Here is a 15,195-nt window from a genome sequence, read left to right as displayed (position 1 = left end):
CCGCAAGTCTTGAATTGGTGGTATAATCTCACGTTTATTAGAAAATCCCTCAAATAAGCAATCAGTATTAGTTAAAACCCCTCATTTAACAATTCACCATCCTCAAAAGGCCTTTTTCTTCTTTGTGAGCATGTGGAAAATTTTGAAAGAAACAATAATGACTTTTTAGGCTTTACTATAAACTTATTATAAACTGACTGTGGAACAAACAAGTTTGATTTTACCTGATTTATTGTCTTCTTTACTTCAGATTTAAATGAATATTTCATAATAAAGGTAGTATGAATGTCTGACGTGATATTCAACATTATTTTTGTTCAGCACTACAATGCTATTGTCACACAATAAACAAACACATTAAAATTGACAAAACAATATGATTATGTCCAGTTAGTGTAAAGGTTATAGGTTCCTTGTCTTTTACTTGAGAAATTAATTTTGGAATTAAAATAATAATGTAATAAAAACGATGAAATAGAAGACATCAGTAATAAAAAGGAGACATGTACGCTAAAGCTATGAACATATAACAAGAAAAAATATAACACAGCAGCCAGGGGGAATACCCATTAAATGAGGGTTCCCCTTGGTAGATGGCACCTGCCATGTACAACAAGCAATTATACTCTACCCATGGCTCCATCTACAAACAGTGGCATATCATATAGTACATGGAAGCATTATAATATTTTAAATGATTGAATATTTGACATTTTTTTAATATTTAATAAACAACCGAGACAAAATGACCATCTGGATAAGATCATACCTTCAAACTGAAACAATTCCAGTCATTCGGATGCCTGGTAAGCACATTTAAAATGCAAACACATAATATTTCTCTAATCAATTACTAACTGTAAAAAATTGCATAACATACTTTCTTTCTTTCCACCGACAGCGAGGCAGCCGGTCCACTGGGTAGTTAGCATATCGGCCAGGTAGCCCCGCTGACGGAAATAACTTGAACAAAAGACACACTTATAAATACATATTGTGCTCAATACGACTGCTGGGGGCAGTGCAAACAAATGCTGGACGAAGACGATAGTGCATGATGGAAGAAGGGTGCATTGCGGGCGTGAAGAACAATTCCAGTTACATATTTACAGAGTAATGGATAGGTGGTTACAAATACTAAAAGTAATAAGAAGTAAAAAACTTGAAAGTAAAACAATGCATAAAATAAAAAAAGGCAAAACATTGGAAACAATACATAAAATAAGGCAAAATACATAGTTCAAGGTTCATAATTCAAGGTTTACAGTTCAAGAAGATAAATATATACAGGAAATAAGAAAAGCCGAATAAGCTAACTTAAGATAAAATTAGTTTGCTACAGGTACAGAGCATACAGGGGCTGTGCTGGTGGCGAGGATGGTGGTTGAGAATTACTCCAGCCTGTCTGAGATTATGCGTGCAATGTTTATGCAATCACATATGCGTTTCAATGCATTGCGATTTTTTGAAGTAGCTTTGGCCCATGCATGGATGTGGTTTGCTACTGGTTGCCTAAGATGATATTTAGCGGTCTCTCTGCAAGCGAACAGATAGTGGTCCGGATCTCCTACCATCCCGCATGAGCAATGCTCGTTTTCGCGTCGTCTGAAGCGATGCAGGTAAGTCATGAAGGGACCATGTCCTGTTAGATACTGAGTGAAGTGAGACGAGCCAGATTTTAGAAGCCGGCAGACTTTTGGAAAAAATCTGTAAACTCTTCTGCCGGTGGTTTCTGTCTCCCAGAGATGTTGCCAACGTTTAAGTAATTCTCTCTCGAGCTCAGCTTTTAAGAACGAACCCGGGAGAGGCATGTCAAGTGTGCGAACGTGGGGGTCAGTTGCTGCTCTTTTGGCTATTGCATCTGCAATTTCATTACCCAGTATTCCAGTGTGGGCAGGTACCCACTGGAGTTCAGGCCTATAGTATTTAGGTGTTCTTAGTAAGAGTTTTTGTATGGCCCTGACGAGTGGATTTTTACTACATTTGCCTTGGATTGCCTGGAGGCTAGAGGCTGAGTCTGAATATATACTGGAATAGTTATTTTCCAGTGCGTAGACAAGTGCAGCTTTTAATGCAATCAGTTCAGCCTGAAAAACTGAGTTGTGGTGCTTAAGCTTTCTTTCCCAAGTCTTTAAGATCTGGTTCCCAAGTAGAACACAGTATCCGCTACCGGTGCCACATTCTCCTTTGGAACCATCGGTGTAGATTGCAGCGGCGTTGAAACACGTTGGTGAACTGCAGTTAATCAAGATATTGAATTCGGCCGGGTGGCAAGGTGGCTCGGGAATGCTTTGCTCATAGTCAGTATAAACATAAGTCCTATCCCATAAACTTATTGTCTCTTTGAGTCAGAGCACTCGCACTATTGCACTCTCGCGATGAGCTAAGAGATGCAGAGGCGGTAGTCCTGAAATCACGTTTAGAGCATTAGTGGGCGAGGTTTTATATCCTCGGGTAATGCTCAGGAGGAATGGTCTTTGTGCTGAGCGTAGCAGATTCTCCATTTTAGTAGTGATCGTTATGCCCCACATGGAGGCTCCATATAGTGCAATACGTTCAGCAACTACAGAGTACCACGTCTTAAGCATCCTCGAAGAAACTCCCCATGTTGGTGCTGCTGTTCTGAGCATGGAATGAAATATCCTGTGAAGTCATGCCTTGACCTCCTTTAAATGTGGCATCCAAGTCAATGTGTCGTCAATTATAACTCCAAGGTACCTCAAGTTTCTGACTATTTTAATATTTTTCCCATGAAGGTTGATGCACGGGGTTCTTCGATGGCGCTTACCTGGACAGATAAGCATACCTTGGGTTTTTGAGTTGGCAATAGTTAACTTATGGTCATTGGCCCATTTGGCCATCTTGTCCATTGCTTGTTGTGCCCTAGTCTCATATGCGTTGCGGCTGTGCCCTTTGGTTACCAGCAAAAAGTCATCGGCATAAGCCAGTATTTCCGTGTGAGGATCTGTGTTAAAGAGAGTCAGCGCTGTGTCCGCTACAAGATTCCAGAGCAGTGGACCCAGACAGGATCCTTGAGGACAGCCTCTATTGATGGAACGTGAGTGCACTCCTGCGTCCGTAGTGGCTTGTAAGCGGCGATCACTTAGGTAGCTGTAAATAAGGTCAAAGAGAATCTTAGGGCTACCCATGTCCTGTAATCTCTTCAGTACATCGGGCCACCACAACGAGTCGAAAGCGCCCTGTATATCCACAGAGATAATGAGACAATGTTGGTTATTTATTCTGTTATTTGCTATTAATTTTCGTAGGTGCTGCAGCTGCATAACATACTATTCAAAATCTAACTGATTTTCTTACCATTGTCGCATAGCAGCAGGCACAAATAAAACTATCAGCGGGCGCAATGATGCCTATGGCCATAGGGTTGGAGACCCGTGCAGTAACTGAATTTAGTTAGTTGTTAGTGTACATTCTGTAGAAGAAATGTACGAAGTCTCATACTTCCGGATAGCAGTATAGTTCCAGCTTTCGGACAGTCTTTAGTTCTTAGTTGTTTTTTTTTAAAGCAGTTTATGGTCCTTAAAAAGCCCTTAATCCTAGGCAAAATGTTCGTAATTTTACTCATCTGAAATTTCCATCTTTTTTTTTTTTTTTTTTTTTTTTTTTTTTTTTTTTTTTCATGACTGCCATTTGAGTGCGAACTAACATTTTGGAGAAACAGCTTTTGGTGACACGTTGACAGATATTCATTTAATGGGTTAACTTTGAGTTATTTACTGCTTCTTAATATAAACGGGTTGTGCCTAAAGGTCAGATTTTTTATTCGGAGATTTATGAGTGTTTTGACAAATTTTTGTACAAATATAGCAACGCTGATAAATATCATGAAAATAATGATAGTATATTAAACTTGTGCTTAAGAAATAATGTTAAAATAAAGAATTTTTATTTTCTCCTGATCTCTTTTACAGTGAGATTACTTTCCATTTTTTTGGCTTAGGAATATTTTTATTCTGAAAAATGAACAAAATAATAAATGCTTTGTAAATATAAAGCTCAGTTTCGAAAACACTTTTCAGGGGGTAAGGGGAAGCTACTATAATAATTTCATTTGTCTTTTATATTTTTTCATCATGAGACCCCCCCCCCCTCCCGCTGTGTAATTCTATCTGAATATTTAAATGAGTATGAGTATTCTCTTGAAAATTCATTTAACACTTTTCTTTTCTTAACCTCTTCCCCCCCCCCTCAAAAAAAAAAGCTGTCTTTTTGCTTTTAGAGAGCTGGTAGGGGGATTTTAGACCTTGCACGTCACAAGATTTAGAAGGATTTAAAGGCAAAATTTTTAGACCTACAATACCAGAAAAATATCATGAAATGAAAAATGTCTTCATGATATTATGGTATCATGATGTTTTATATGAAATTTGTGATGAATTTCATTTTTTATTTGGAGAATTTTTGTAAAAACAGTCAAAACAAAATTATTTGAATTTTTTAATCTGAGAAGTCTTTCTTGTAACATATTTCCTTTATTTTTGTATCTTTGTACTACACACATGCACTGAAGCAAGCAAAGAAATCGAAAACCGACAGTTTATTAAGGTTCATGTTATATATCTCAGTTCTAAAAATTTTAATGCCTCTAGATATTGTAGCTTGGTGCTTCACTAAATTCTAAAAATTCTTCCATGCTGACTGTGGCAACAGGACTGACCTTATATTATTTCATGTTTATTTTCAATGTTCATATTATTAAAAAAAAAACTAAAAGTTTCTTCTATGCATTCTTAGTACAAGCAGTTCTTTAGAATAAGAGAAATCTTTTAATTAAATCTGAAAATTCTAAAATGAAGAAAAAACTCTTTGAAAAAGAAATTGATTTTGTAAAAGAGAGAAAATTATTCTTCAAACAGTACATTATTGGAACATTAACAAATTAGGAGATGAAGCAGAGACTAGGGTAAACATTAATTTGTTTGTTGAAACAAATAAACTTAGAAAAGGTGCTAAAGAGAAGAAAATTGATGTAAATTAGCTAAAATATGTGTGAAATTTTCAAATTAACCTCATCGTCGTCCGTAACACGTTTAGCGCGTTCAAGTGAAACTTCTGCAGGGCAGCTGTAGCACGCCTCAAGCGTTCTTCTATATTTTAAAACTTTTAAACGTTTAAACTGCTTTCTGAATGTTTACTTGTTTCAGTTTTTACTTTTTTTGTTCCTAGAGGGCAGCACTAATCAGACATTCTATTTCTAATTGAATTTGCCGTGGGTTTTATGAATATTCGCACCATTTTACATAAGATACAAGACAGTGAGAGATGGCTTCAATGTCTACTCAGCAGAAATAGAAAAAATTGAGGTTGTGAATTGGAAAGACAAGAAGGATATATGTTTAATGAGTACAGTCCATAATAAGTCGATGATTGATGTTGGAACACGGAAAAGAACTAAAAAAACCAATAATTGTAAAAGATTACAACAACAAAATGGGAGGAGTGGACCGCCTGGATCAGATGTTATCAAATTGTCCTGCTGTTAGAAATAAGCAGATATTATTATTTTTCCATTATGCTTTACTTTCTTATAATTTTACTTAATATTCATTGACATTCATGCACTACGAAAGTCATGTATGAGAAGTTGTGAGTACAAAGAAAACAACATTACACGCTAGGAAAAACAGACGTCCGCTGGGGGGAAATTTTCGCAGACAGGAGAGGACGGCGAAAGGGTTAAAAGGATACCTACAAAATATAAATGTTTTGTAGCTTTTAATGTGTAATTATATTAATATCATACAGAATTAATATAATAAATTATAACTGCTGTAAATGTTCTTAGTGCTTTTTTAATGTATATTTTTTAAAAATAAGTAAAAAAAACTAATTGTAACCACTCTGTCTAAGGATAACTTAACTATGTGATTTAATTAATTGTAACTAACTGTGCATCCTTAAAAGTTATTTCTTGCATGTTGAGTTTTTGCCTTATTGTGGTTGTAAGATACAACACAAAAATGTAAAAATTAACATAATACTTTATTTCTTACAACTATAATAATGCAGAACAACCTATCACCACCTCTTGTGCTTCAGTGGCTTATTGGAACTTTATTTTGGTGAATTGCGGTGGTGACGAGTCTTCGGCCCTAGGGCTTTTACTCTACAATTAATGTCCCTACGGGGCATGTCATAGTGAGAAAATAAAATCCACTTAAAAATAAAAAGTGGAAAATTCTTCAGTTTTAGTTCCATTAGCTGGTGCCATTAATGGCCAGGCCAAAAATGGCACTTGGTGGAAAAGAGTTACGGCCGACGCCCGAACTCACGATGTTCTGAACTTTAGCTCGGTGCCTATACAAATAAATTTATCTGAGTATTCTATCTCTTTCCAGCCAATCAACATCGTTTTCAGGAATGACAATCCGGGGGGGGGATTTTTTTGTTATTTTCATTGTTTTCTATCCTTTCTGTATTGGTTTTATTTTCTTTAAGGATTTCGAATCTGTTTGATTGAGATATTTCAGAGGTTTTTAAAGTCTGCAGGCTTTTAGAAGTTTTCTTTGGGGAAATCCGTTTGTCATCTTTTGGGGTTTCTGTTGGTTTTATCAGTTCTGAGTTTTCAAAGGCTGCCATAATTTGTCTGTCTAATTTAGCATGTTCCATGATAACTGATGTGCTATCGTAAGTGACAATTAAACCTTTATCGGCTAGGTCCAAGGATTCCAATTCTCATGCGGTAGATTTCTGTAGGATTTCCTTTAAAATTTCGGTCCGTGGGAGTTGCTGTGAATGGTCTATTTGTCCTGAAATTAGGTTTGGGAATACTTTTCTATTCTTGTCCATGACTGAGATAAATTCCTGTTGTTTGGGGGAAGGTAGTTTTTTCTCATTTACGTTTAGTCTGACTTTTATAATTCTGATTAGGTGGAATTTCTTTAACAAGGTCCTGTAAGTTGAATTTGTTGCTGTATTTAGAAGAAGTTGAGTAATCCGAGAAGCCTGATTCGGTACCGTTGTTGTCACTATTATGCCTATTTGCCCATAATCGGTCTTTCTGGTGGTATCTTTTCATTACTGGCTATCGCTCAAGAGAGAACAAAGTATACTTACAAGCTTAAGTGTGACATATCTGCTTAGCATGAAATCAGCACTCCGAATGTGGGAACTTTATGGTAAATTCTGTACATTAACTGGGTTACAACTCCAACAAATCTACATGAAGTTATGACACTAACTCGTTCAGACAAAATGCAGCAAACTTGCAGTACTTATGAACCATATTATTAATATCAAGCGTTCATGTCTGTGTTTGATCAGTGGCTCTCTGTCTCTAAGCATCAACTGTAGAGGCAGCAGCAAAGCTTCTGTTATGAGACACACTGATCATTATTTACTCCTCAATTTAACTTATTCCAGACATAAAATCTGTGTAAACCTGTGAAGACATCATATATATATGGAGACAGGAAAAATGTGCATTGCTCTCGCCGAACCTAGGCCTCTCAAATAAGCGCTGAGTGTGCTACCATTACAGGCACGCAGAAAGGATGGAGAAAATACCTTATGTACTCCTCATATATTACTATACTTCAGTAGTATACTGATATATGGCTGAACATTTTCCATTATTTTTTTTGAACAGGGGGATATAAACTATTAGCTGCCTATAACCTAAATGTGTGATAGCATAGCTGCCAACTCTCTCTTTTTTATTGGAAGATTCCTGGTTTTTCATCTGAACTGCTGGTCTCTTGGTAAATCACTGAACAGTCGTACTTGTAACATCAGAACAAACCCACAAAATTCATCGTGGCAAGGAGTGCAGGATTGTGCCTGTTGTTGCCAAGAGCCTTGAGCTCCATACAGGAGACACTAAGACTTTGCTAAGTTCTGCCTCCAATTTTGATAGAGTGCAACCAGGGTGGGATGGGTTCAAGGGTCTCCCATCCCTCTTCCCCGACTGTCAATCTCCGGAGAGGACTTTCGGCTCGTTGCGTATTTAGAGTGCCTTCAGGCCGCTCAGACACTATACATTTACAAACATCCATGCCTTCTCCATCGAACCTCAGTGTCGCTAGCCATTATCCCAGTTGGGCAACTACAATAAAGAATATAAATGTTATAACAGAATAAACTCTGAGCTGCCATATGCTCAGCTGAGTGATATAGCTGCCAGCTCTCCCAAATTTGCTGGAAGACTTCCAGTTTTTCATCTGATCTCCTTGTCTCTCAGTAAATCATCAGCAAATCTCTTGCTTTTTAATTTTCAGTCTTTATTAAGGAAAATGTTTCCCAGCAGTTGAGTTGATGAAACTTAAAATGTGGAAATTCTGTTCCCTTAGCCTTAGTGATTTTTCAGTGTAATCTTATTATTGAATCTTATTTCATTTGAATTACCTTAATCCTCTGTAGGCATTTATAGGACTTTTCATGAAAATTTAGTTAACGTTTAGTCAGTTACTATTGGTATTTAAGTTTCTTTTAAATTGGTAAATGGTATAACACTAATTCATCCACACAATAGTATGTATGTTGATTAGTAATTTTATTTTTATTATATTTAAAAATTATTTGATTAGTAATTTTCTTCTGTACTTAGAATTTTCTTATATTAAAATCACATTATAAGTAGTTGAATAATCTTCATTATAAATTTAAAGTCAAATTTAAAGTTCCTAAAAAATGGCACAGCATGAAAACTCCCTCTTTTATATTTCAAGAGCTTTTGTGATAATAATCATTAAACAGTGAGCAATCATTAAGAACTTTATCTCCTTTTGTATTGCTTTTAATGTTATTTGGTCTATTACTAACATTTTTTTATTCACTGAATTCCTTAAAAATTTTTTCATTGAAATATTGATAAAAGAATGCTTTTTAGCCGATAAGATTGAGGAAATTGGCAGCATATCCTGATGGCAGGCTGGTCATGTGTTTTATTTTATAATTGAATATTGAATTAGAAAATAATTTCACTCTTTCTCTTTGCATATGGTTTTGAAGATTTGTTGAAAATTTTCAAGAAATGATGAAACAGAACTGCTTATAAAAGGATTGATTATACATTTATGGATGAGATAAATAAGTGGATAAACATACTCAAGATGAGGTATAAATAAGCTGATAAACATACTCAAGACCTATATAAGCATACTGAAGTTGATAACAGTGTGTAGGCTTTTCCTTAGGTAGAACAAAGTCTAGGAGGCCTGTACAGGTTGTCTATTAGCATTTCTGTGTGTAATAATTATAAGACTGTTGTGATTAGACATTAATATGTTTCTTTTTCTTTATGGGGATAATAAAAAGATATGCTTTTGGTATTTAATAAATAAAATATCAAAATTATACTGTATCCTCAATTTTGATTAAGTTGTCAGCTTTGTTACATTTTTATATATTTCGGGCCATGTACTGTGTCCTTAAGGACGTGAGTAATCTAGGTTTTTCTACAGTAACTTGCAATGTTGCAATGTCTTATAACTTGCAATTATTTTAAATCACATGTGAGACTATTTTTCTTGATTGGTGTGATTTTTTCCAACTAGACCAAGTGTCATGATTTAAGAAAAATATTTTCTTATGCAAATTCATGCAGTAATTATATTCAAGTATTTAATGTATATTCTAGCTGCCAGATTCTTTTTGAATCCTTCAAAAAATATTTGATATTTTATCATTTAGTAATCAAACAGTAAGGATCAAAGGTGAGGCAAAATTTCTTCACTGGTATTCATGGATGTTTGTGTTGTAAATGTAAAATATTTTTTTATATTAGGAAATATATATATTTTACAAAAAATGCTGTATCTTACCCTATCTCTTTCAGACTGAATTTTATGGGTTTTATTTGTACAGACTATTAGACACTTTATTTCAGAGCAGAAAATTTGAAAAATATACAATGATTTTGCCTGAATTTGAACTTCAGACTTCCTGGTACTAGTTGGATGTGCTTCCAATTGTACCATGAGGCCATGCAATAAGGAGGGAGAAAATATCTTAACACTCTTCTCCACGTAAGGTTGACTGTTTAAATGGGAACCCAGTTGCCTAATCCTGGTGGTGATGAATTATCATTTACCACCTTTTCTTTACTTCGAGTCCTATTGTAGTGACTATTAGGCATTTTAATTTGGAGCAGGAAACATGAAAACAGGGAATGAACTCGCCAGGATTCGAACTTCAGACCTTCCTGGATGTTTTTTCAACTGCACCACAAAGGCATGTGATAAGGAGAGAGAAAATACATTACAAATTTTATGAAATGCTTTTTCTTGGGGCAGAATTGTAATATCAAATTTTGCTTAATTCATCCTGCTAAGCATTTAAAATTAAAAGATTTTAAATTGTATTTATTTAAACTAGATTTTTTTTTTTTTAATGTTTAATTCCTTATTCAGTATCCATTTCAGTGAAAAGCTGATATAGTCAAGGTATATTTATTTTAGAACCCTATTTTTGAAATTATTGTAAATTTTTAGTTCTGAATTTACATGGTTAGGCAAGGGAGAAGTTTGTAGCTTCATTTAAAAATGTTGTAAATTAAGAAATCTCTCTGAGCTTTGTGAAATTTTTGCTTCCAAGATTGTCATGTACGCCAATAAAGCATTTTAAAATGATTGCTTAGTTCGTAACAGTGCTTAATTTATTTCAGGTTGCTTTATTATTTTGCATTAATTACAGTCTTTTTAATATTTAATAATTTTTTCACAATATTGATTTTCGTTATTGCTGTTTCCAGTATTAGAAAATTCAGAAGAAGCATATGCTGGGGACACAGATATTATTCCAAAAGACACTCCTGCCGATCTGCAGTCCTCTAGTCCAGTAAATGAAAATATAATGCCTTCTGAAAGTTGGACATTAAGTGAAGCTAATGAATCTGAAAGTAGGACATGTGATCAATCCATGAGTGTTTCAAACTGTGATGATACTAATTCTCCTACTGCTGTTGCTGCTGATTCAAGTACCATTGAAACAAATAAAGATATGCCTTCTATCAATGAATCTGATTCAATCAGTAGGACAGTGCAGGAAACAGCAAATGTGGATCCAGTATATCTCTGAGTATGAAAAGAAGTTTAACCTCAATTTGTGTGATATTCTGTCTTATGCCATTTGTTGCTAGAAAATGTAATGCCTAGTAATATTGCAAATACAAGCCATTTCTTGTAAAATTATGTATATTTTTTCCTTTTCTTTCTCTTCTCTTTGCTGTATATATTAAGTTGTGCTGAAGAACTATTTGTACACTATTAGAAGCTAATACATGTCTTCTCTAAGGAATGAACCTTGGCATTGAAGAACATGTTTTTATATGTTGAGTAGGTGAACATTTGTGTTGTAAACTTTTTATTTATTGTACAAATACCTAATTGATAATGATACATTGCCCAAAGGTTGCTTTTCATTACGTGGAAGAAGCAATAGTAAATAGTTGGGACACTGCCTCTTGTAAAAAAAATGTGAACTTTCATGGTGCTTTTGGCAGTGTTTGATGTGTCTGAGGCCTTCAGTAATAAATGTCCTGCTTAGATACAACAGTTTCAGGAATTCATATCTGAAACTAACAATTCAGGTCCTTTTTAAAAGGCTGAGAGTATTTTGTAGATACCTATAAATAAATAAATCTATATCTATATATAAATATATATATATCGCTGCAGTTAGTTTTCTAATTAAAAAATTCTCCCAGCTATTCTGTGTTCTTGTAAGTTTAGACAAGTTTTAGTCATGTACTTTGTGTTTTCTGTCTGTGTTAAATACATTGAAATTAAGTAAATTCTTATGATTTGTAAATTACATTTCAATTGTTATGGCATATTTTATAATAATTTTTTGAGAAAAATTTAAATTGATAAATAAATAAAAAAATATATATATTGATTATCTGAACATTCAAGCAACCCATATTGAATATCCTTGTAATATTTTTTGGTATTATCTGAATTATCATAGCAACTTTTACCAATAAATTGATTAATACAATACCGGTCATACATCTGTAACAAGATATTCATGTGGGTTACCTAATTCAGAGAGTGAATTCCTCGCATTATTGCCTTACTTGTGGCTTAGATTGTAACATATCAACTTTGTAAATATAGACCCACGCACATTGAATTCATAGGATTTGTTTATTAAATAGCTTTTTGGTACTGAACAAGCTTATTAAAGGTAGTTTGTTTATTAGGTATGCGCTTACTATGTAGGTATCCCCTATTTTAGTGTGAAAAATAAGTTATAACCGTTTTATGTTTTAAGCAGTATGTCTCAGCTTTAGCTCATATTTTGTAAAAGATGACCATTTTGCAATAAACCAAACTAATCCAAATCTGCAAATTAACTGTAGTCCTAACACTTCTCTAAAAAAGCAAGTAAAAAAATTTAAATTATTCCCATCCCCAATTTTATTTCTCTGAAAAATTTTCATAGACATGAGTATAATGGAGTATATGAAAATGTATGAATGTATATGAAAATTTTTCTATAATGGAGTCATAAACATTTAACAGAAGGCAGTCACAAATTTCTCACAGCAGTTGCAGCATTCGGATATAAAATTTTAGGGAAGGGGTCATTTTGGTATAGCAATTTTAGCTGTGGTAAAGTTTTTTTTAATTGTTTTGAATTTAATGTATGCTTCCTTGAATATTATATACCAAGTATGAAAAATTAAAATGATTGGTATTAATTATGGTATACATTCAGCATTAAAAGTGATGAACATGAATTTCATTTGTCATTAAGTAACAGTGATATTTATCAGTATTTAACATTTATTTTTTTACTACCAATTATGGAGAGGTAGGTGTATTAAATGAAGGCCTTAAAAATAGCTAATTTTGTTAATTGTTACATAATAATCAGATTGCAGACTTCATTATTAATAACAAAATTGTGCCTTTGGGCATTCTTATTTTGACACACTGATATTAAATCTTACCTGAATTGTGCTGTAATTCATTGTATATATATTCAAAATTTTCTTACAAATCTGATTTTTTTTTTTTTTTTTTTTTTAATCTTTTACAAATATTTTTATGCTGTGACTTTTTAATCAAATATCTGTATCTACCGTGGGATTTTGCCTCAATATATCATGCATATTTAATGCAATGCTTTTGACATATCATTTGATAATGAGCTGAGTATTGTACTTCTTAAACTGTGAATGAATTTAAACCTGAATTTTGCTGAATTATCCCAGTGATTAACTTAAATATTTCTTAACGGAAAATTAAAAAGAAAAAGAGGGGGAAAATTTGTAAATGTTTATTATATACATATTAATTATAGGGGATACCTATATTGAATATATTTTATTTTATCCTTCCCTTCAGTTTTTAAGAAATAATAACCTTTTTTAAATGTCTGTAGGAAGAAAAGAAATTTCTAAAGAAGAGTTTACTAGTTTGCTTTTTTTTTAATTGCATAGTAAAATACTTTTTAAGAGTTGTGTGTGGCTAAACTTCTACTGAATTGTATGGTTTAGATAATGGAATAAATTTTAAGTGTTTTACTGTATTTTTTAGCATTTTTAATTCTGTTTTGCAGTAAATTTTAGCATGTGCTTTTTTTTTAGGGGGGTATTTTTGTGATATATTTATTTTTTCTTAAAAACCACAAGTCAATAAATCTAAAATTCGTGAAATCAAACGTCAAGTTTTATTTGAAAATGCAATGTTATGAAATTCAGTGCTTTGAATGTTAGAAAGAATTATTTCTTTCCTTTTTTTAATATTTATATTGTGAAAAAATTATAACTACTTGTTTTGTGCATGTTTGTAAATTAGAAATTTATTTCAGTAACATCCATACCATCTGAAAATATTAAAATTAAGAAAAAAATTTCTTATTTTAATTTAAAGTATGCTTGATGTAATGATTTGTAATTTTGCCAAAAATGTGTTGCCATTTTGAAGTTAAAAAAGAAAAAAACAGAAAATTCAACTGCATATTTTTGTATTCTTTACTAATACTAGTAGTGTTTAATACGTAGCAATAATTTGTAATTTGTCCATTTCATATATTATAATGCTATAAAAGGAAAGATGTAGGAAATTCAGCAATTGTATAAAAAACTTAAACTGGATAATCCTTTTAAAGTTTGCTAGAATCCAAGTTTCTATAGATGATTGCATGTAAGTTGAAAGTAAAATAAATGTATTCATCATTAAAATTATTTTTTAAAAGACTGAAAGTTAAATATTGTGTTCTTCTCGACATTTAGTGTATTAAAAAATAGAAATATTTTATTTTTCTTTTAAAAATGATTTCTATGTAAAATTGTATTTACTTTCTTTGTGTAAACTTACAAAATTTATTGATTTGTTTACCGGTGACTTTTCTGTTTTTAAATCCTTCATATATTTATATTATCAATAAAGATATCTACTTGATTCATATTGTCTTTAAATTAAAAAAAATATTTAGTAAATTAAATATTGAAAATATCAAGCAATAAGAACAAATAGAATTTCTATGCAGAATAGCAGTTTGTGATTTCATTGTTCTGAACTATGAAATAAACAGTTTTTTAAATAGTTTGTCATTTTGTATACATAACATCTTCATTTATTTATGAGTATTTTTCCTGTTGCCATGAGATATGTGAAAAATTAAATATATAATAAATAAAAAATATGTTTAATAAATAAAACAATAAGTAAAAAATATAACACGGCAGTAATTCTTAAATATTTGATATTTTTTTTTAATATTTAATAAACAACTGAGACAAAATGATAATCTGGATAGGATCATACCTTCAAACTGGTAAAATCTCGGTCAGTCGGATGGCTGGTAAGCACATTTAATATGGTAAAGCAAGGGAAATGATATGTAAAATGGAACCAATTTATATGTCTGATAAATGGTGAAATACTTGCAAAATCAGTCAGTGTTGAGTTTTGCTGAATTTTAAGAATAGCTAACTGTAGATCTTCAATTTGCAAGTATTAATCTTTCTTTTTAAGCATGCTGCAGTGAAGGGCCTGTTTACTCTGCAGGTCTTTCGATTCTGTGTTCATTTAGATTATGGCAAGAAAACATAGCATGTGCTTATAGTGACTTCTGATAAAACTGAAAGTTCTATTTAAGTTTGCGAATTATGCTACAACAAAATAAGAAGCTAAAATTATCAAAGCAGAAATTTATACTCAAGTTCTGTGGAATTTCCATGCATATAAAATTTCTCTTAATCGTGCACATTGCACTATATGC

The 15,195-nt window shown here is 32.6% G+C and overlaps 1 protein-coding gene across 3 annotated transcripts in view; it reads left to right on the top strand.

Annotated features, from left to right (window-relative positions):
* The window catches only part of RhoGEF2 (Rho guanine nucleotide exchange factor 2), a 265,990-nt gene extending 251,471 nt beyond the window's left edge, over positions 1-14,519 (top strand). For all 3 annotated transcript variants that reach the window (XM_035365908.2, XM_035365907.2, XM_035365909.2), the window contains exon 40: positions 10,712-14,519. In XM_035365908.2, the coding sequence (XP_035221799.2) occupies positions 10,712-11,037 (326 nt within the window). In that variant the 3' untranslated portion in view covers positions 11,038-14,519. The remainder of the gene's footprint in view (positions 1-10,711) is intronic.
* Positions 14,520-15,195: the final 676 nt, after the last annotated feature.

The sequence above is a fragment of the Stegodyphus dumicola genome, chromosome 1 (genome assembly GCF_044657685.1).
Source record: "Stegodyphus dumicola isolate Sdum_Otavi_A_Nest chromosome 1, ASM4465768v1".
Taxonomy (NCBI): domain Eukaryota; kingdom Metazoa; phylum Arthropoda; class Arachnida; order Araneae; family Eresidae; genus Stegodyphus; species Stegodyphus dumicola.
The sequence above is the reverse complement of the archived record's forward strand: the minus strand, read 5'-3'. Positions and strand labels throughout refer to the sequence as shown.